At 47.1% G+C, this 20,636-nt stretch overlaps 1 protein-coding gene across 50 annotated transcripts in view; it reads right to left on the reverse strand.

The window, feature by feature from the left end:
• The window catches only part of SORBS1 (sorbin and SH3 domain containing 1), a 168,298-nt gene that overhangs the window by 10,252 nt on the left and 137,410 nt on the right, over positions 1-20,636 (reverse strand). For 30 of the 50 annotated variants that reach the window (XM_071748041.1, XM_071748053.1, XM_071748066.1 and 27 more), the window contains 12 exons: positions 19,342-19,425; positions 16,050-16,115; positions 15,360-15,461; positions 13,974-14,023; positions 12,329-12,504; positions 8,447-8,535; positions 6,781-6,948; positions 5,395-5,441; positions 4,421-4,535; positions 4,194-4,319; positions 2,939-3,133; positions 397-1,065 (listed from right to left, as the gene is read on the reverse strand). In XM_071748041.1, coding sequence (XP_071604142.1) covers positions 397-1,065; positions 2,939-3,133; positions 4,194-4,319; positions 4,421-4,535; positions 5,395-5,441; positions 6,781-6,948; positions 8,447-8,535; positions 12,329-12,504; positions 13,974-14,023; positions 15,360-15,461; positions 16,050-16,115; positions 19,342-19,425 — 1,887 coding nt within the window. The remainder of the gene's footprint in view (positions 1-396; positions 1,066-2,938; positions 3,134-4,193; positions 4,320-4,420; positions 4,536-5,394; positions 5,442-6,780; positions 6,949-8,446; positions 8,536-12,328; positions 12,505-13,973; positions 14,024-15,359; positions 15,462-16,049; positions 16,116-19,341; positions 19,426-20,636) is intronic. The other 20 variants (XM_071748069.1, XM_071748068.1, XM_071748067.1 and 17 more) reach the window with 13 other exon arrangements.

Below are 20,636 nucleotides of genomic sequence, written 5' to 3' on the forward strand. Positions count from 1 at the left end.
TCTGAATAGCAAGGAATTGCCCTTTTTTTTCTCTACACAGTGAGGGCAGGAGGCCTGTGTGATATTTTCAACTGGCACATCTGGTAACAGCTATCTGGGACAGTCACCTCCTTAGATGTGAGCAGTTGAGTCAGCCCTGTGTTATTAACTGCTCTAAAACAATATTCACCACACTGCTCCCAAGCCCTCTTCTAAAACTTTTTGATCTGCTACCCCATGAACACCACAAGAAGGTCTCAGGACCACCACCAGAACGTGTGGCAGGCACTGGGCTCTGCCTGGCCAGCAGAGCAGCAGCACCAACCAGTTCAAACCAGTGATTCAGAGCAACCACCCCGAGCACACCAGTCCAAACCAGGGACTCCGAGCAGCACAGGCACACACATGCAGAAGTACCTTCATCTCCCCGCTTTGGAACTTCCCCAGATCACCTTTCCTCACTCCTCTCTTCTCTCCTGTACCTCCCTGCACAATAGCCATCAGCTCCTGACACAACTGGCTGTCCCCAGAGGAGCTGAGGGCTCTCCTGCCCGGGCTGCCTCGCGTCTCTACTTGGGATGGTTTCAGGCAGCGCTCGGAGGAGATGTTGGGAAGGGCTGGAGCTCCCTGCTCCGGGGTGCTGCTGCCTTCCCGGGGCTTCTGGAGCCAGGCTTGGCTGCCAGCAGGCTCTGCCGGGAGGTTTTGGGGGCTTTCCACCCTCCAGCGTGGGGACTCAGAGTAGCTGGAAGAAGGGGAGCCGAGCCACTTCTCTTTGCTCTGGGGGGCGGCAGAGGGCTGAAGCCTGGAGGAGGAGGAGGAGGAAGGCAACGGGGACCTGATGGACCTGGGAGTGGAGGAGCCGGAGGGGTGAGGGTGGGAAGAAGGGCTGGAGGCAGCTGGAGGCCAGAGGGAAGCTTCAGGAGGAGGAGGCAATGGAGGAGTGACAGCAGGGGTGGTGGGAGGAGACACTCCCACCGTCAGAGCGATCCACTCCGAGGTGACCGCCTGCACCTCCGGGGACAGAGCACGGCGTGGGAAAGGCAAAGGTGGAGGAGTTGGTGTGTGGAGCAGCTCAGAGCTGGGAGACTTGAAAGGAGACAAAAGCAGGAGAAAAAAAAAAAAAAAAAAAAAAAAAAAAAAAAAAGAAAAAAAAAGTGAACAAAAAAAAGAATAGTAAGGGGATATACAAAGCAATCGAGCAAAAATAAAAGGAGAGAGAGGGTGGGCTGTGGAGCACAGCTGTGACCAAGCATGGTGCATGAGTTTCCCTGGGATGGGGGCTCCATGGTGGAGAACGTGCTGTCCACAGCTGCTCCAAACACTGCGTCCTGTCTGTATCTGTGCTGCTAATCCCCTGCTCCAGCCCTTGCCAGGATCCCAGACACCAAACATCTTGTGGAGGCCCTTAAGACTTCCTACCAAGTCCCCTCAGGAAGCAGCTGAAGCCACCACCCATGATGGCAGCATGGAGCTTTCGACTGGAATAGCTGGGGCTCCAGCAACTCACACTGTGGATCCAGTCAGAATTCACTGCTGCAATGAATTTTGACTTCATGAGCAATTTCTGCTCCTTGAGAAACCTGCATTGCTGTGGAAGAGAAAGGTACCACAAGAGCCAGCTGTGGCTGTTTGGTCTGCAGGTCCCACGTTTAGAAAGGCAGAGCACACAACCCAGTCCTGCCCTTAGCTATTACCACCGACATCAGCACTTCTCAGAGCATTTCTCAGTCCTCTGCCAAGCTAGGTAAAATGTAAGGGAGAGAACTGACTTACTAGGGGGAGAATCAAAAGAATAGCAGAGGAAACAAACTAACAAAAAGAAGAAAAAAAAGGGTGGATACAATCACTTCCATCAAAGGAAAAAGCTTGCAGACAGACAGGCCAAGCTCAAAGAGAAAAGCTCAGCTGAGGTCCACTCTGACAGGGAACCCCAGACAAGCAACAAGTCTTTTCTCTTTATCCAGTGATTAAGAATAAAACCACCCCTTCTAGGGAAGATCCAGACAGACACCAGGCATGAGCCATGGCAGCCTTTCCCATCCATCCTGTACCAGACATCCCCTCTTCCTGATCCCAATTCTCCCCTATTGTTCCTTGCAGTCTTGACCTCAGAATGACCTTGCTTCAGTCCCCTGGGTGAGATGGAGATGCTCCAGAACCTCCTGGCCATGACCCTGACACATACAGGCTGACCTTCAAGCATGAGTGTTTGCAGGATGAGAGCAAAACAAAGGGATGCAGAGACTCAGCCTTTCCCTGGTAAGTTTGTCATGGCAAACACTCTGGAATCCCCATCCAGTCCTCTGCTGCCATTTTGATTTCTAGTTTGAACAGTGAATCTATTAGTCATGGAAGATCCCAGACTGGCCCACTCTCAAAAAACCCTTTGTTTATTTAGCACCAGTTTGAAAGAACAGAGGCTGCTCTCCTGACCCTGCTTCCCCAAAACCTTGGCTGTGAGCTGGGATTTTTAGTAGTAAGTAGACAGCTTGATTCAAGCTGGCTGGGATCAACATAATGGCTCCCACAGACTAACAGTCTGTGATGCCCTTTTAATAGTTGTAATAATAATAAGCAAAAATCACTCCTCACAGAGAAGGTTTATACACAGTGAAGGTCCGTAAGGTGTAAACATGCACTCAGGAGGAGCTGGATCCCTGGTTCAATCCATCTCTGGAAGTGAAATTTATTCAGATGGCTGAATAAATCAACTTGGCCTGAATTCAAGCTACTGACCAGAGATGCAAAGCCTGCTGGAGCCTCCAAATCCCCAGCTGACCCATCCATTCCCCTTCCCGGGAACTGAAACATCACCTCTCCCAGCACACTGCACCGAGCACCTGGCTTTTCCTGCACAAACCACCAGTTTTGCTCCAGCTTGTTTCAGCTTCTTGCACAGCCGTGGCAACACCCCTCTGCCCTGGTGGGTGCTGTCCCTGGGTGTCCCCAGCCCAAGTACCTGTGGTGAGGCTGTCACGCTGCGGCTCGGGGAGAGGGGGAGCGGCGGGTCGGGGTACTCGATGGCGTTCTTCACCACGGGCCTCTTGAGGACCTCCACGTAGGTGACAGGGAAGATGCCTTGGCGACTGGTGCCAGAGATCCTGCCCTCATACCAGTTCTCATCCACTCTTCGGATCAAGGTGATCCTTTCACCCTAGGGAAGGAAGAGCAGGGGAGTGCTGACTGGCACACACCGCCCCGCAGCCCCGCTCGGATCTGAAACCAGTCGGGGGCTCTCAGCCTCCCCCTGCTCCCCAGCCAGGTGGTCCTGAGCCTCACTCTGGGTGGGAACAGTTTGCAGTTCAGAGAATGAGGAAACACAGACTTTCTGGTGCTGGCTGCAGGCTCAGCTGTGCTGACACAAGTCCCTGCTTGCTAAAGGCAGATAAAAAACCAGAAAGCAGCAGTTTCAGGCTGACCACGAGACTCTCAGGGGTGTGAGGTGTCCAGAGAGAATACCAGGTCTGCAGTTTCAACCAGGTCTCTCTCTGCTATCTCCTGTTTTGCTGACAAATGGAAAGTGACTTCCAGAACCTTAATATAAACCTCACCTTCATGTGTAATTAAAGGAGAGACAAGATCTAATCTGAGCATTGAAACAGAAAGCTGGCTGAGATGGAGAAATGCTGCTGCTCACATGTGAACAGGGCTGTGTCTGCTCTGAACAGCCATGACACAAACCACTCCCATCCCTGAGCTCTGCACTCAGGTCTAGTGGGTCACTGCAGAACCACAGAACCACACTTAGGTCTAGAGGGTCACTGCAGAACCACAGAACCACACTTGCCTGGGTGCAGCCACATTTGGCTTGTAGCAGGAGGGAAGGTGGACCCAGCTTCCTTCTTTCCTATTTTTCCACTCTCCTGTGACTGTGTGCACCTCCAGGAGGGAGGAGCAGACAGGAGACATGTCACCAAATATCTCATCTGCATTGCAGAGCCAGGTTTCTAGCACTTGTGCTCAAAGCATCTCCTCAGCTAGCCCTAAGGAAGCAACCACACTCCTGAGTCAGACTCCCTGCAACACCCTCACTGCAACGTGCCACGTGGCAGCTATGGAGGAAAACCACAGCTGATGAGAGGAATCCTTCCTGAAGACAGAGTCCATCTCACTGGAGCTTTATATTTGGAAATTTCAAGTGTTAAAAAAAAACAAACAAAACACACCAAAAACTTCAGCATTTTTCTGGATTCAATTCATCAGCACAGCCCTACCTTTCTGAAGGACATTTCCACTTGGGTATCTCCATTGAAGTTGAACTTGGCAATAGCATCTCCATACTCCAGCACTTGCAATGGTAAAGGCTTTTTGGGCTGAGCTTTCTCAGCTGGTGGGAGGAGCTAAAATGAACAAAGAGAATCAAGAGTGTCACATACAAAAAGCCCAATAACTTGGCAGAAAGGGAGTGGGCAAAGAGAAAACCTGCAAGGCAAGCAGCTACCTCTATGTATGATCGTGGGAAGATGCCAACTCTGCCATGGTGTTCCCCTTCATACCAATTCTGGTCAATCTGCTTGTAAATGTAAACAATATCTCCTTTTTGCAGAGGCAGCTCCCTGTTAACAACACAAGCACTCTGTCAGCATTTCACTGGAGAACAGACACGTTCTTCTCCTGTCCAGCAACCTCTAGAACCAGCCCTGTTGATACAAATCATGCTCCACTTGTATGAAAGCTGCATGCTGAGAACTACCTTGCTCATGTCACAGTGTGAAGGGACCCTCTTGCTCTCCTTTACCTTTGTGTGGCACCTTGGGATGTTCTGCTCACTGGGCACAACATTTACACCTTACATCTGCCTCAGTTTTATTACAGGGTGCTGGAGACATGCTCTGAATGCTTCTGCAGAGCAGAATGATTCTGTGTTCTAGCAAAGAAGCTGGGTTTGACCCCAAAATCACACAGGATACAGATCACAGAATGGCTGGGGTTGGAAGGGACCCCAAAGATTATTAAGATCTGACCCCTCTGCATGGGCAGGGACACCTCTCACCAGACCAGGTTGCTCCAAGACCCATCCAACCTGGCCTGAGACACATCTCCAGGGAGAGGGCACCAATAACCTCCATAGGCAGCCTATTCCAGTGTCTTACTACTCTCATGGGGACACATTTTTTCTTAGTACCTAACCTAAATCTCCCCTCTCTCAGTTTAAAACCATTACCCCTTGTCCTGTCACTATCCTCTCTGGTGAAAAAATACAGATGCACTTTTCCTCAAGGTCCTTTTTGCACAGGCTACAACCTGCAAGACTGATACTGCTTTTCCCTACCTTACTCTGGACACCTTGCTTTGCTGTGCTGGAAAGGCAGTCCCAGAATATCAACCCCATTGCACCACCCTTCCCAAATCCCACGTTCTAGGGGAAAAGGCAGAGGAAGAACACTCAAGGCAGCAGCAACAAACTGTACTCACTTCAGTGTCTGTGCTTTAAAGTCAAACTTGGCTCTAGCAGGTCTCATCTAGAGGTCAAAAGAAGTCAACACATTAAAAAGAAATAATAATAATTAGGTTTTCAACCCTCTTTTCTGAGAAAAAAAACCCCAACTCTTCTATAGCTAACATTAGGCAGGGGAAGAATTTGAATGTGGGTTCTGTGCTACAAGCTGGTGTACAACAGGTACTACAGTCCCAAATATGCTGGTGGGTCTCTCCCATCAGGGCAAGAAGTGCCAGGTTCTGGTACCACAATAATTAAGAGCTCTACAGGGAACTGAATTAACAGCAGTAAAATTTTAAATGGGAGAAACCCTGCTGAATGAAAGCTGCTCCAATAACTACTGCTACTGGGGCCCCAGGAACCAATTTCCCTTGGCATGGGAATGGAAAAGCAGAACTTACTAGCTGGGGGAAAAGCCCCAAACTGTAGGATTTTATTTGATGTGGTTCTTACTGATTATTACCCAGCCCTGATGAATCCTGCAATGTGACCCAAGTACTCTGTATAAATTGGTAGGAAAGAGACAAAGGTGAGGAGGAAATATGAATAAATTAAGCACACATCTAAAAGAAATGTCCTTAGTGGCTGCCAAGCCAAAGAGGACATTGACAGCAGGCCTAGACTCTAAGGCTTGATTTACGTGGCTGATTTTCCTAATGGCCACAAAATGCAATTTAAAGGTTATTTTGGTAATAAAGCATAAAATAAAAAGTGGAATCCCTAGGTCAGGAAAGGGCATTTGGCCAGAACACCTGGACTAGGGTCCAGTCCTTGAGAAAAGTGTCTTGGGCTGATGGGAAACCTGTCTACCTCCTCCTTTATCTCTTTCAGGTCATAGGCAGTGAAACATGCTGCAGCTTTTCCCCACTGTTCCTAAGGGGCACTAAGCATCTTTCAAGAGGAGAAGAAACAATCTATTTCTAAAAAAAAAAAACAAACAAAAAACCTATGAAACAGTCAGATGGCCAGGATCAACAAGGCATGAAGTTTCTAAGGGTAAGGCACAGACAAGAAGCCAATGTAGCAATATGATGCAGAAGATGTAGAATGCCTTTGATTGACTAAGCTGCTAATTAAAGGCATGCATGGCAGGTGTGCACCAGCAATTCTCAGCAGGCATGCTTTAACATCTGCAGCTTGGTACAGAGAGAACCAATTAATTTAACCAGGCAGGAGAGTCAAAGCAGATCTAAATGAAGCCAGAATGGGAAAGGGGAAGGTGGGCAAACAAAACAAAACAAAACAAACCAACCAAAACCAAACGACATTCTCTGAAGAGCTAATGTCGGCCTAAAGCACCAGGTTGTGAGAGGCAAATATTGCTTTGGGTCAAGCAGCAGACTGAGGTAACTAAAACAGACCTCTGACCCAGATTTCCTCTTTGCTGTATCGTCTATATTTAGGAGGTCCCCAAATCTCTCATTAGTGATAAACTGGTGATGCGTTGGGATAACCCCTGTGTGCCTTCTAGCTGCAATATCAGCTTCTTCTTGCTCACGTTTAAGCCGTCTCTGGTCCTCTAAAAGTTTCTGCCATAAAATTGCATAAAATGGGCAGTAAATAATCTAGCAAAAGCTGCCATTAACGTGACTTCAATAACACTTCTGAGGCCCCAGGTTAACAGCTGGGGTTTTTACAGTTCAACACAACACACTGGTTCTACTAACTACACAACACCCCTTCGTTGTGCACGCACACACAGCACGTCACCATCGAGGCAAAACTGAAATTCAGCTCATAAAGAGGGTCTGATCCAAAGCTGATGGAAGTCAGTGAGGTTTTTCCAAGCTTTGGCCAAGTCCTGGGAGCTTCTAAGACTGTGGATCCAATCCCCCTTTGACCAACAAGGGAGTTTCTCTCACTGACTTCCAAGAGACCTGAATCAGCCCTGCAGGTACTTTCCCAGGAAGCAGATTCCCCCCGAGCTTTGCAAGGAGCTTGGATGAGTGTCTAACCCCCTTCAGGTATCAGGTTCTCCAGAACTTCCTTTGGCCTCATGTAATACACTTCATAAAATAAAATAATTAAACACCAGATGATCATTTGGGACTTCTGAAGCCCCTGGCACACTAATGGAAACGTGTATTCTGCAGCACCTGGGCAGAAAGGATTCTTCCACCTTCTGGGACAGCAGTGCTAACTCACTGAAGTCAGCAGGGAATTCAGAATTTTCTTCTTACACGAGTTTTCACACAGAATTTTGGATGTGGGGGGATTACTAAGTGTTTCATGGGAGAAGACAGCAAAAATACACTTTCCACACAGGAACTGAGAGCAGCTGTTGCCGTGTATCAAAGCACACATAAATATTGTTTGAATTAACACTAAAAATTAACACTAAAAATATAACCCTTCCCACCCAGGCAGTGAAAAAGAACAGCTTTGTGGAAAACAATCACTTTATAATTTCTTTAATTCACCCTGAATACAAGTTGAGATGCTCAGGTGGCTTTGCTATTATTTCAGCTTGTCCCAGTGCTGCCCAGCCATTATAAAGAAGACTGCTCCATGCTGCCCTCACCAACTTGAGAAGCCATCAAGAATTCTACTGGGGGAAAAACTTCACTCTGTCTGATATCTTAAAATATCACAGATTTGCTGTTCAAAACCTGAGGTCCCCTCTCCCCCCTCCCCCCCCCCCCAAGACAAATAATATTCTCACCAGATTGATTGATACCAACTCAAACAGTTTGCCAGGAGAGCAATAAACCTTGAACTCACAGAAGAACCATTTCACCCGTGTCTGTGAGCACTGGGGAGCTGCACCACAGCTCACATATGTCTCCAACCTCATTACAGATTTAATTTTGTGCAATTGATATGAACTCCCAGGTTTATTTTAAACAAGAGCTAAACCGGACTCCACGTTACACATTAAATCAGCAGTATTAAAACTAAAAAAATACTGATTCCAGCTCTAACTTCTGATCTACACAGACTTGGACATCCAAGCTGTCCTTCCACAAGGCTGTTGTATTTCTTGTGGAGCTGCTACAGCTGTGATCAGGGCACAAAGCAGGACCTCACCTCTTTATCATCGTGCCGTCTGCGGAGAATTTCCTCCGGAGTTTCCATGTAATCGACTGGTGCAAAATGCCTTGGTGATTCTGAATCTACTTCAAAACAACATAAGGAAGTTAAAATACAGATGGATTTCTCTCGCATCACCAGAAAGGAAAAAAACATAGATATTTTTAAAGAGTTTGTTTCCGTTCTGACAGTCAGGATTCTCAATTGCCCTTGACCCAATTGCCAATCAGATGTCAGTAATTTACCCCTTTGCTTTTTTTTCCCTTTTGGGCTGTACTTGTGAACAAAGATCCCCAAAACAAGGAGTAAAATAACAGAAAGAGTAAAGACATAGAAGGACTTGGCAAAGAGAAGATTTGCTGCCATCAAAGCATGATCTGGCATTTTACTGTTGAGAAGAGTTTAATACACACACACACAGGCACACACAACTTGAGAAACTGCTCCTCACAGCAAACCAGCTTGGTTTGGTTTCTATCCCCACGCCTGCAAACGACACAGGAGTAGAAATCTCTCTTACTGAGATTCTTTGCATCCCTGGAGTTGCCTGAGAGACCCAACTGAACCCAGCAAGGCAGCTGGACTTGTTTATCAGAGCTGTTCATGGGTCCTGAACAAAACTGCTCAGCAAGACACGCAAGGGACACGAGACACACCCGGGGTGGGGGAGAGAGGGGAAAGGGAGAGGAGGGGGATGCAAAGGTGGGGACTCAAAATGCAAGGGTTGTGGAAGGAAAAGGGGTGAGGGAGGAAAGCCAGACGACGGATGAAGGGACACTGGTAAAGAACACAAAAAGCCACCTCGGGGGTACGTCCCAAGCTCGTTTTGCGGGTTGTTGTTTGTGTCCAGGCTGTGGGAGAGGGCATATGGACCAGGGTTCCCATTGTTTAAGGAGTCAGGAGTGGCAGCCCGGCCCATGAAGCTATCTCTGCTAGATGCTGTGGTGGGGAAGCAGCTAAGCCTCTCCACAATGTCATAGGAGGACAGGCGCCTGGGGGCTAGAGGCCTGCTTCTGGAGCACAGCTGGTGCTGGGAGTGCTGACTCTTGTCTCCTACGCTCCCCTGAAGCTGGATGGGGTCAGCTGGGTTCTCAGGGCTGGGCACTGCCAGGTTTCCCAGGCAGTCTGGGGGTGGAGTCCTGCAGGACTTGTGTTGGAAGGGCTTTTTCAACCGGAAGGGGAGCGGGCTCATCAGGTAGACGTTTCTGGGGAGCAGGCGCCCGTCCCCAAAGACATCCCCTTTGGAACCGGGGTTCCTGGAGGCCTGCTGCTGCTGCTGCTGCTGCTCGTGCCTTCGGATGGTAGTGAACCTGGTATAGGAGGCCGGGCACGAGCCTTTGCACCTGCTGATTTTATGCTTCTGGGGCCCGTTGAGGTTGCTGCTGCTGCTGCCGCCACTGTCGTTGGAGGCGTTAGAGAGGAGATCGACCTCATCCGTGCAGGCCGAAAGCGTGTCCATGGGGACGGCCTCGCTGCCATCCGACCCCGTGTCCTCCACGTTGCTGCAGGAGCGGGAGGATTTCTCTGCCAAGCTGGCAGCATCCTTCTCCTCCTGGTGGGCTTTCGGCAGCTCCAGCAGGAACTCCGCGGAGTAGGCGGAAGTCAGGCAGGCTTTAGGCCGGAGGGAAGCGGTGAATCTGTTCTGCACGGCGGAGAAGTCGAGCGAGGGCATGGATCTGGACCTCTGGATCAGCTGCTCGAAGGCACTGACACGGGAGGACACGGTGTCCTTGGGGATCTGCTCGGACTCCTCTCGACTAAGGCCGTGCTCCAGCCTGTCCTTGGCTTCGTTCTCAAACTGGGAGGCGAGGTCCCTGACGCTGCAGGAGGAGACGGCGCTCAACTGGATCCTGGCCCGGTTGATCTGGTGCATGTCTTTGTACAGCACTGTGAACTCCATCTTCCTGGGGGCAGGGAACAGGGAGCCTTTCGGAGGGTTGGTGCCATACTCCTGCAGGCTGAGGGTGCTGCCAGATTTGATGGCATACTCCTGCTTGGACTTCATCAGCACGTTTTCTAGGCTCTCCCCTACGCCTACCATGAAAGCTTTCTGGTGCTCAAACAAGGCAACGGAGCTACGAAGGTTTTCGCAGCTTTGAGCTTTCTCCTGAGACAGCAGGATACCCTTCTTGTCCTGCCCGAGAGCAGCTGGAGCTGCTGCTAGTTTGGGTTTGAATTTGGAAGGGAGGATTTCAGTAATGCAGGCTTTGGCAGCTGACAAGGGCTTCTTATGTTTACATGCGTGACCTAACATACCGGTATGATTAGCGTTAAAGGTTCGGCTAGAAACTGAAGAGGGTGCAGTCATGTGAGCATTCCCACCTTTACGATCCACTGGTAAGCATGCAGGATAAAATAAATACAACCTTGTTAGCTGAAAAGTGCTAGAAAGCCATCGAGAAAGGAGAAAGAACATGCTTGGGTTTCATACACTTTCAAGGTCCAAAACAAAGGAAGAAAAAAGCAGGGAGAGAACGCAGCGAGAAGGCGCGCTCGCTGGGGAGGGGGTGAGGTGCTGCTGACAGCTCTAACAGGAGAGGCTTGGCCACCAGCACTTTGTGAAGGGACCCTCAAAAAGTGCTGCTCATCATCAGCTCTCAGGGCAATCGAGGCATCACAGAAAAGGGCAGCTGAACTCTGGGCAGGGTATCGGGGTGGCAGCAGGAATGCAGAGGCACCAACATGGCAAAAATGGGTTAAGGGCAAGCCTGCCATCACACCTACTGTGGCCCCATCACAGAGCCTGCCAGAGAGTTTATTCCTGGCAGGGAGAAGACAAGCAGTGGATGACTGTGAGCATAAGCAGGCCACATCAGCTGGCCTTGCTCAGGAGCTGTCTGCTCAGAGACTCCCCATACTAGGAATAAGCTGAGTGTCCTTCAGAATATGTGGCTGGCCATGCTTGCTTAAAAAAATCAAGGAGTCAGATCAGGACATGCTTTTTTTTTAGTTGGGTTTTTTTAGTGTGGGTTTAGCTTAGACTGCAGCTTTTAGGTCTGTTTCCAATTTGAGTTCAAACCCAAATGCCAACCATCCAGGTTCAGTTGCAGTCTGGGGAACAATAACTGTTTGAACATTTTTTTTTTTTTTTTTTTTTGTTGAGATGCAGTTTGACTCCCTGCCCTGCAGGCCTGACATCATGCTGAAAACCAGCTGGAAGACAGAGACAGACCTTTTTGGTGAGAGGTAATATTTTTAGGGAGCACAGTTTAGAAACCAAATGCATTCCTTCCCCAGTCCTCTCCCCATCTCAAGCCATTTTTAGGGTGAAGTTGGCTCAGAGATACATTCCCCAACACAGCTCCCTGGTGGGAGCCAGGCTCTTCCATGTCTGGATCTTCTGGGGAGGAAAGGGAAGGAGATGCAGTGGTTTCTGCTGGCTCAGAGCCTGCAGGGCATTGCTTGTTCCTGGTGGCCCATGCATTCTTCTGCACACCTTTTGTAGGCAGGAGGCTGTGGAGCTACAGGAGGGTAACCAGGCCAGCAGAGGTGGTGTGGCTTGCTGAGCTACTGCAGCAGGAGGAGCAGAAAAGGCAGGGAAAGGCTCTAGAATGGCAAGGGGTGTGAGTGGATGGAGAGCAAGGCCAGCCTGAGCAGCCTGGAGAAGAGTTTGAGGGCATGGCTGAGGTGCTGGATGAAGGGAGCTGATCCCCATTGGGAAGAGGAACCTGGATTGGATAAAAAGGGTCATGAAAAAAGCATACTAACCACTGCAGGCAGAGAGAGAAAAGGAGGGAAAACTAAGGATGGCAAAAAGGAAGGACAGAAGAAACCTCAACTGGCATGACTAGGACTGTAAAACCTGCATCAGTTTGCCCTGTATCACCTGGCTTTTGAGACTGTGTGGAACAAGAAGAGGTTAATGCCCCAACCACCTACCTTTTGTGGAAGCAGAGCTAGAAGGTCTCTTGAGACCACTCAGCCCTTGGAATGGGATATCTCCACCTTCCAGCACACTCTTGTAAATCTGCCTTTCATTCTCCAAGCCAGCAGGGTCCCCCAGGGCTGGTTCTGACTCCCTTTTCACTGGGTGGTAGTTGGGTGAATAGGTGGAGCTGGAAAAAAGGGAGAGGGACACCAGTGGGTCACTTCTGTTTGCTGAGAGCTTCATGCAAAAGAAGAGAAAACCCCACTTGTGAATTCCTAAGACTTGAAATACAGAACATTTATTACAGATCCCTTTCCTCAGTTGTGAATCTAAGCACAAGTATGTCTCCATATCTGATTTTTAGATTTCACTGTTTTCTCTCTAAAAAAAATTAATAATAGAATAACTGACAATGCTGGGGTATAAATGGCCTTTCCAGGGAGAAAAAATTCACTGAGCAACCAGGCAGTGTTCTCCTAAAACCTAAGCTCAGCTGATACCAGTTCTTGTGTTCAGCCAGGTTCTTCAGAACAAGATGCAGACTCACATGAAGCTATTGTAGGGCCAAAGCATAACTACTGGAAAGAAATCAAAAAAAGAAATTTCGAAAAAACCCCGAGTGTTTGCCAATCCATGGAACCATTTTGAAAGCTGGTTTGCATCCTCCTGTCCAGGAGTGATCCAGATTTATGAGCGTGGAAATGTTTGTGGTTACGCCTGCTTGTTGTGGATAAATCAGTACATGCATCTGTTTATGTTGGAGAGATGTTGTACTTCTAGGGTAAGGGGAAAGCTTTCAAACACATCAGAGGGCTGGCTGTGGAGGTAGAATTACACAATGTCTGGATCACAAAGAAGATTTGAGTTTCCAGACAAGGAAAACCAGGTCATACGAGGTCCCATAAATTACTTTCTGGAGTAAAAGCTCATGAAAAGCACCATGAAAGAGAAAGGGAATGCTGTCCCTTTTTCAGCTTAGGCAGTGCTCTAACAGACACGTAGCTACAGAGCTGCTGTGCCTGCTGGGGGCTGAGTAACTCAGCACAGCTCAGCATCTTGCTCTGCACTTTTTTTTGGTGTGCTTTCTGCTTTTAAACCAAACTGGCTCCATGTAAAACTCACTTAGACAGAGTATACTGTTTAGTATGTATTCCTCTGGAAAAGCTTTGGGAAATATCCTTACTGCTCCCTTCCTGGAATCTGGAAAATTACTGCCCTCCATCACCAGCATCCTTTTGATGCAGAGAGTGTAACTGGGAATATCTCAGAGGAGCCAACCTACTGTACATGTCAAACAGAAACAAGCTGTGTTTATTCCACAAAATCAAGTTACTGGAATGAAGTTACAGTCAAATTGCAAACTGCAGCAAGGTGGAGTTAAAGGTCTGTTTGTTGTGGGTTTTATTTAAGTCACTGCCTAGCACAATCACCAGTTCTTATCTAGACAATGCAATAACTTACATCATCACTACAAAATTCATTTAAGATCAGATATTGTACCCACACTCATCTAAAACATGTATAATTGTCACAGTACATGCATTTGTCTATATCCATCACCAAAAACCAAACCCCACCCACTTCCAGCACCCTAAAACCTTGCCCTGCATGCCCTGAGATTGTTAAAGAGACACCAAAAGCAACTGGAAAACTTACTAGGAAGAATGGTCTGTGGAAGTTTCCAGAGGAGCACCACCTGCTGCATTCTGCAAAAGTCCAGACAAAGGAGTCATTGATAGGCACGTACACAGGAGGAGAAAGAAAAAGCCTTGTTTAAGTTATTTCCCACCTATTGCTGGAATATTATTAGCATTTAGGAGACATTGAGGTTGAAGCCTAAATGCAATTTAAGCTGTCAATGTCTTTGCAGGAAAGCGACAATTTTCCTGAGCTCCTTCAGGGCAGTGACAGGTTTTTAGCCCAGCTGATGCCTTTTTTGCACTGCCTGGTCTTTTGTCTGCAAATGAGTCACTGTGATTGAAGCCAAAGAAGCCAGAAGAGATAACCAGCTGGGCCATGACCAGGAGACACATGCTCATAATTATTTCCCCAAGCTTTTCCCCCAACCGGTCACTGCCCGCCTTTGCTTTAGAGGTATGTTACATTCCTGCAGCACAAGACATTCCTCAGCGTTCCAATAAATATATCCAAGCAACTAATAAGAAAAGCAATGTTTCCCTTCAGTTTCCACTGCTGAGAAGCAATGCCAGATGCACAGGTTCAAGAGCAAAAGCCAGTTCTTATCCGCTTGCTTTCAATCCAGCAAACGCTTCCTAAGCACGTCATTTAAAAAAACCTAAAGGCAATTTTACAAGAAGTGTTCTATTTGGGGTCCCCTCACCTATCTAGGAAGAAAAAGCAAAGCTTGGGCTTCAAAAAGGAGCTTTTACAAATCCTGGTGAAACGCCGCAGTTTCAAAAAAAAAAAAAAAAAAAATCAACAGAGAAAAAAATAGGAAAAAAAAAAATGGCGTTACCAAATCAATCTATTATTTCACGGGTCAGGTCCCGCAGACCCTGGAAAAAAGCAGCAGCTGAGGTGCCCTAGAAGGTCATGGCAAGGTGCAGCATAAGGAAAATTGTGTTAAAAATCTCTTGGGAATATCCAAATGTTGGGTGTGTGTGAGCTGCCAGCGGAGAGCAGGGCTGGTCTGAGGGAGGGAGATGGGCACAGGCTCGGAAGGCACGAGATGATGACGTGATGCCAGCCAAGAATTTTAAGCTGATTGCTGCTGCCTATTCATGTGAAAAATAGAGGGCTTTTTTTTTTTTTTTTTTTTTCAGACATTGAACTCAAAACCCTAAAGGGGGTTGGGGGGCAGCTGAAAGGGAATGGAGGGGAGGGAGAGGAAATCACTGTATCTGAAATGGATTTGCAGCCGGATTCTCAGCATCACATTCTATTATTTCTGACAGCAACACAGCAAGCCATGCAGTCAGAACCATTATTTATCCCAACCTCATTTAATAATCATCCAGCAGTGAATAGATTAGAGCAGAGTTTGGAAACAGGGATTGGCAGCATGAAAAGAATAGGAAATACCTTCTGTGGCTTTTTATGTGGCGCTTTATAAAGCTTCTCCATTTTTTCTAAATCTGCCTCTAACTCAGTCTGGTAGAGGTAGAGGTCTTTTTCTAGATCAGTCTGGTTAAAGAAGGAGAAGAAGAATGGGAAAATAATGCTTAGGGTTAGGGGAAAACAAAGGAATGTTAATTTTGTAAAAAAAAAAAAAAAAAGCGAGCCTTTTTAATCAAAAAAAGACAAAGATGGTATGGACAATACACAGAAATCCACTAGTAATTAATCATCTTTCGATCATTACAGAGGAAAACAGTTTTAGGCATTTAACATTCAAAATTAAAGAGATGCACAGGCCTGCTAGAATCTAATTCTACAAACCACAAAGTTATAAAACCCACCTGTAAAAAAAAACCAACAAAAAAGACACTGTAATAATATGCAATTTGCTGTTAGTACAATTATCATTGCAAGTCAGGAGAGCAAAACCACCACTCCAAATTACGCCTGATTATGCTTTAAGGATTGTTTATTAAATCAATTTACTAGCTGCTTAATTGTTAGGCTAAGGAGCTGAAGCCCAATTAAACAAAACAAAACAGAACACTCACAAGCACACAAAACCCAAGCAATGCTACAAAAAAAGGAAAGCAGAAAGAAAAACCACATCCACACATACATACGCGCTGGATGCTGCACGTGAGGCACAATTACCTTTCTATCCTCTCTAGTAAGGATAGAGCAATCTCCAGGAGTATAATCCCAAATCTTTTTTGGAGGCTGATGGAAAGCAGAGGAAGGAAATGAGGAAATGAAGATAAGGAAAGACATCACAGAGAATATGGGAACTGGATTAGAACAGAGCGGGAATACAATAGGGAATTTGCATCAACACTGAAAAGAATTTAAATTAAAAAAAAAACCAACAACGACAAAAAAAACCCACAACAGAGAGAGAGAGAGAGAGAGAGAGAGAGAACGAGGGATAAATTCACTACAGCACAAATATCAAGAGATCATGGGAGGCAAAAGGGAACATGCATGCAGCCTGGGAGGGGCTGTTTTCAGTAGTGCTGGAGGACATTCTTAGTTTCACAAGGTGCTCTAAGGGATTCTGGGGTTCTCCAGGGGGAACCCACAGCTGGTGGTTAAAGCATTCTTAGCACAAAACCAAAAAAAAAAAAAAAAAAGGGGGGGGTGAAAAATCACAGTCATAAAAAGCATTTGTTTTGCTCATTCTTCTTTCCAAAAGGGAAGGATAAAACAAGGGCCTTTGATCCAGGGAGACTCCTTCCCCCCAAGGCACTGAGTACATACCATGAGAGCAAATGGCTGAATTCCCAGGGGTGGCATTGAGGGGCAATCAGAATGCAGAGCTGTTATTTTCTTATTTTATTTTATTGGTTTGGGGGTTTGTGGAGGAGTGTTGGTGGAGAGAGTGGGACGTGTGGAAGTTTGGGGACTAGTTATCTCCAACTCACCCAATTGGTAAAGGCAGAGACTTCAAAATAGGATTTTTCCTGCTAGGATGCAGGTGTAAATAGCAGGGAGGGTTCCTCAAACTGAAATCCTTTCATTGGGACAGCCCTGCCCAAACAGTGCCATGCTCAGGGCCTCATCTCACCACATCCCCACCTCTCTCTTAGCTCCATCCTGTGTGTCCAGACTGACCACAGACTGGCACTGGGAGCTTCCCTGTCAATCAAAAGTGAGCTCCAACACTTGGGTCTTGGGCCTAATTCCTTTCTAGGCTGCCTGGATCTGTATTCAGACAGCCTCAACACTGCAAACACTAAATACCTGTTTCCTATCCATTGAATCAGCAGCTGCAGGGGGGCAGATAGTGCTGCAAAGATTTAGGTTTGAGACTGGGAGGAAGTGGAGGGAAGGAGGTGAGAAGGCAGGACATGCAGCCCTTTCTTCAGCCCCTTGCTTCTCCATTTATAACAAAGAAGAGTTTAATGCTGTCCCATAAAGGGCTGGGAGAAAGTCTCCATGTCACAGAGGAAGACAACCAACCTCCAGACTGACCAAATATCAAGTTTTCTGGATGGGCTTCATGGAGCTGGGGAACCACAGGTCAGGAGGAAGAAAGAAAGGAAGGAGCCTGTGGGGATTCAGTCTCAGCAGCCCACTGAAAAAGCATCCCTGCTGCAGAGCCTCCTCTGCCTGTCCATGGAGCTGCCCAGGGCTGCTGCTGAGATGCTGGCCCAGCTGCCCTAGGCAGCTCCTGTGCTTCCCTCAGTGGGGAAAGCCCCATCCTGGTGTCTTTGGAGAGCAGCACCCACAGGTTCACAGGAACCCTGGGCTCCATTTCCTGCCCATCTCATCTAGCTGGAAATCAAGTCAGAAAGCCAGGAGAACCCATGCCTGTAGAAGTACACACACTATCCAGCTCTGGAGAAAAAGAATCTTTGAAAACCCCAGGGAGCAGCAAAGGTCAGCTGGAACTCTCTGGTAAGGCATGAGCCTTAGCCAGGAGCTGGTCACAAAAGCCTGGTCCTCTCATGAGCAGTGAGCAAAGCTACAAAGAACATGGTGTTTGGCTGTGGTGATGAAGCTCAGAGGGAGGTTTGGTAGCTCTGAAAGTCTGAAATGGCATCCTCAAGCTGAGTGCCTGATGCCAAAGCTGTGGGGACAGAGTTCCACACTGAGGTGGTTGATCAGGGCCCATGGCTGGGTGGCTTTGGAGCTCCTGAAAGTTGACATGGGCAAGAAAGCAGCCCCTTGCTGTGGTAAGGGAGCTCCTTCCTTACCTTAGTCCCAAAGATCCATTGCTATGAAGTGCAATTTTCTATGAGAGGACTACCCAGCCACTCTGCACTTCTGTTTTTCAGCAAAAATCCCACCATTTCTATGATGTGAACAGACTGGGCACCCAACCTCAGGCAGCTACATTCTGTGCAGAGGAATTTTGTCACTTTGGTGAGGGCAAAGACTGTATGATTTAAAGAAAACCTGCTCTCCAGTGTTGGTGTGCAGCTGCCTTTGAAGCCAGTCCTGAACCTTCAGACAGATTTTGCTGTACCTGCAGGGAAATCTCAGCAGCACTCAGACATGGTGTGCTTGGGCATTTGGCACCCGACCTCAAGGAGCAAGGAGAAACAACCACAATACTTGAACAGATGTGAGAGGCTGATACAGACCCTCTGGTGCTGTCAGAGTAGCTTATTAAACACTATTTGATGATGCAGTTAATAATGAGTAAGAACCAGGCCATAAAATGCTTTAAATTCAATTTTTTCCAGTAGCCACAATCACTGATTGATTCCCTCCAGGAAAATATCCTTTGTCCTACTTAATAATTAAACTTTGCTTCATCTTTTTCCAGAGTGGGAAATGAAGGCTTTTTTTCCACATCCTCCCCTCCTTACCACAGCTCAATTTGAAAAGCAAACAGTGTTCTCAGACCCCTTTGGTTTCAGGGCATGGTCCTTCCAAGGACTACTCAACAGACTGATGTATCCCACATTTAGGCAGCTACATGAATAAGGAAATAGGCAGGAAATGGGGTCAGGATCTGCTATGGTTAGCTGGAAACAACTGACCTACAGCTGACAAGTCAAGGCTAAGAATAAATGGGTGATTCTCTTTGAGTGAAAGCTGCCCATCAGCCATCCCAGATCTCCTCAGGCAGTGGAAAAAACAAGGGCTTGGAATCAGGGCTTTCAATAAAAAGCACAGGGCATTAGTTCTAACATCAGCAACAAAAATGCAGCTTGAGCTAGGGTAGAAGGAAAATTATTGCCTTGTTGATCCATATGGCTGGAAGGTGGGGAATGTTTGTAAAGTGGCTTTAAAATATTGAAAGTGGTCACGGAACAGCTGCTTCACATCAGCACCAGGATGATGTTGCAAACAATTACATTTTTAAACCAGGAAGGCAGCTGTTCCAGGTTTAGGGCCTAGCAAAGAGATGTGGCAATCATTGAAAAAAAAAGAAAGAAAGAAAGGAAAAAAAAAAAGGCAGGTTGACTTCATTGGTCATGGCAACTATCAAACTTACCGGTTTCCCAAACTCCAATTCCGAAAAGAATTTATACCAAGGTTCATTCTTTAAATCTATCTCTTCTGGGCTTATATCCCGAGTCTAAAGGAATTGGTGATAGGGGAATGGAAGAAAGAGAAGGATAACATTATGCAAAGAATACACGGAAAGGGACTGTTAGAGATGCAGATCCTGGAGCTTCCATTCTAAAACGTCGCCGTTTCGCCTCAGAATTTGGGATTTCTTTGGCACCTCTCTCACAAAGCCCAGCCACTGCTCTGCCAACAGCAGCTAAGCCTAAAGGCATCATTGTGAGCAACATCAATGTGAAAGAATTGAATTTTACAGGAGACCCCCAAAGAGAGGTTCTGCAGCTTGCCCAGAGTCACACGGAGACTCAATGGAAGAGCTGGGAGTCAACCCCTCCCTCATTCTGCTGTCAGACTTCCACCAAGTCCAAAGCTGCATGTACTCCAAATTTTTTTTTTTTTTTTTTGAAGATTGAAAAAAGAAGAGATTCAGTGAGACCCAAATCAAACACTGCATCTTTAACAGCACATGAATATGTGAGAAACCCTGTTCTGTACACTGCAAACAGAGTGAAAGGTGGTTTTCTAAATCAAAGGAGACACAAGTCAGAGGGCATTCCTGAAAGACCTCTGAAGGGGATGGAGAGAGAGACAATATTACTCGTTTCTTCACAAATAAATGTTAGAGAACCACACAAAACTACAACGAAGGAAAATCAGACAGGACAGAAAACAGTACAGCCAAAAAGAAACTTCCCTTTTGTCCACACAATCTGTTTTAACAAAACAAAAAAAGTTGAAACAGTTGTAGCTGTTTAACCAGAACACTGGTGAGCCCAGAGAATGAAGTCTGAGGGTTCTGCCACACACCAGAAGACATCTACTCAACCCTTGCATTTCAGGCCTTGGACATACTGGATCTCAAAAATACAAACACATGGTGTCTGATCTGCCAGCTTCATCCCAAATGTTCCATCACTGCCAGCAACAAGCCACCCACACCCAGAGAGGGCCAAGGAAGTTGTCCTGGGATGGGGTGTCTGAGGGGCTTGGCTACATGTGCCAGCCTCTGCCACAAGGCACCAAAAATGCTCCAGGACAAGAGCTCAGGATTGATGCTGACAGAAGAGCAATGCTTCAGTCTGAAATCACTGGTTACCATCCTGTTTGATCTCCAGTGGCCACTGAATTACTGTCATATTTAGTGAGGCTGATGGAGACCAAGAGGCCCCTATCTCAAGACCTTCTTTCTTCTGTGCTGTGTCTGGAAATTAAAGCTCAAAA

The sequence above is a fragment of the Heliangelus exortis genome, chromosome 7, assembly GCF_036169615.1.
Source record: "Heliangelus exortis chromosome 7, bHelExo1.hap1, whole genome shotgun sequence".
Lineage (NCBI taxonomy): Eukaryota > Metazoa > Chordata > Aves > Apodiformes > Trochilidae > Heliangelus > Heliangelus exortis.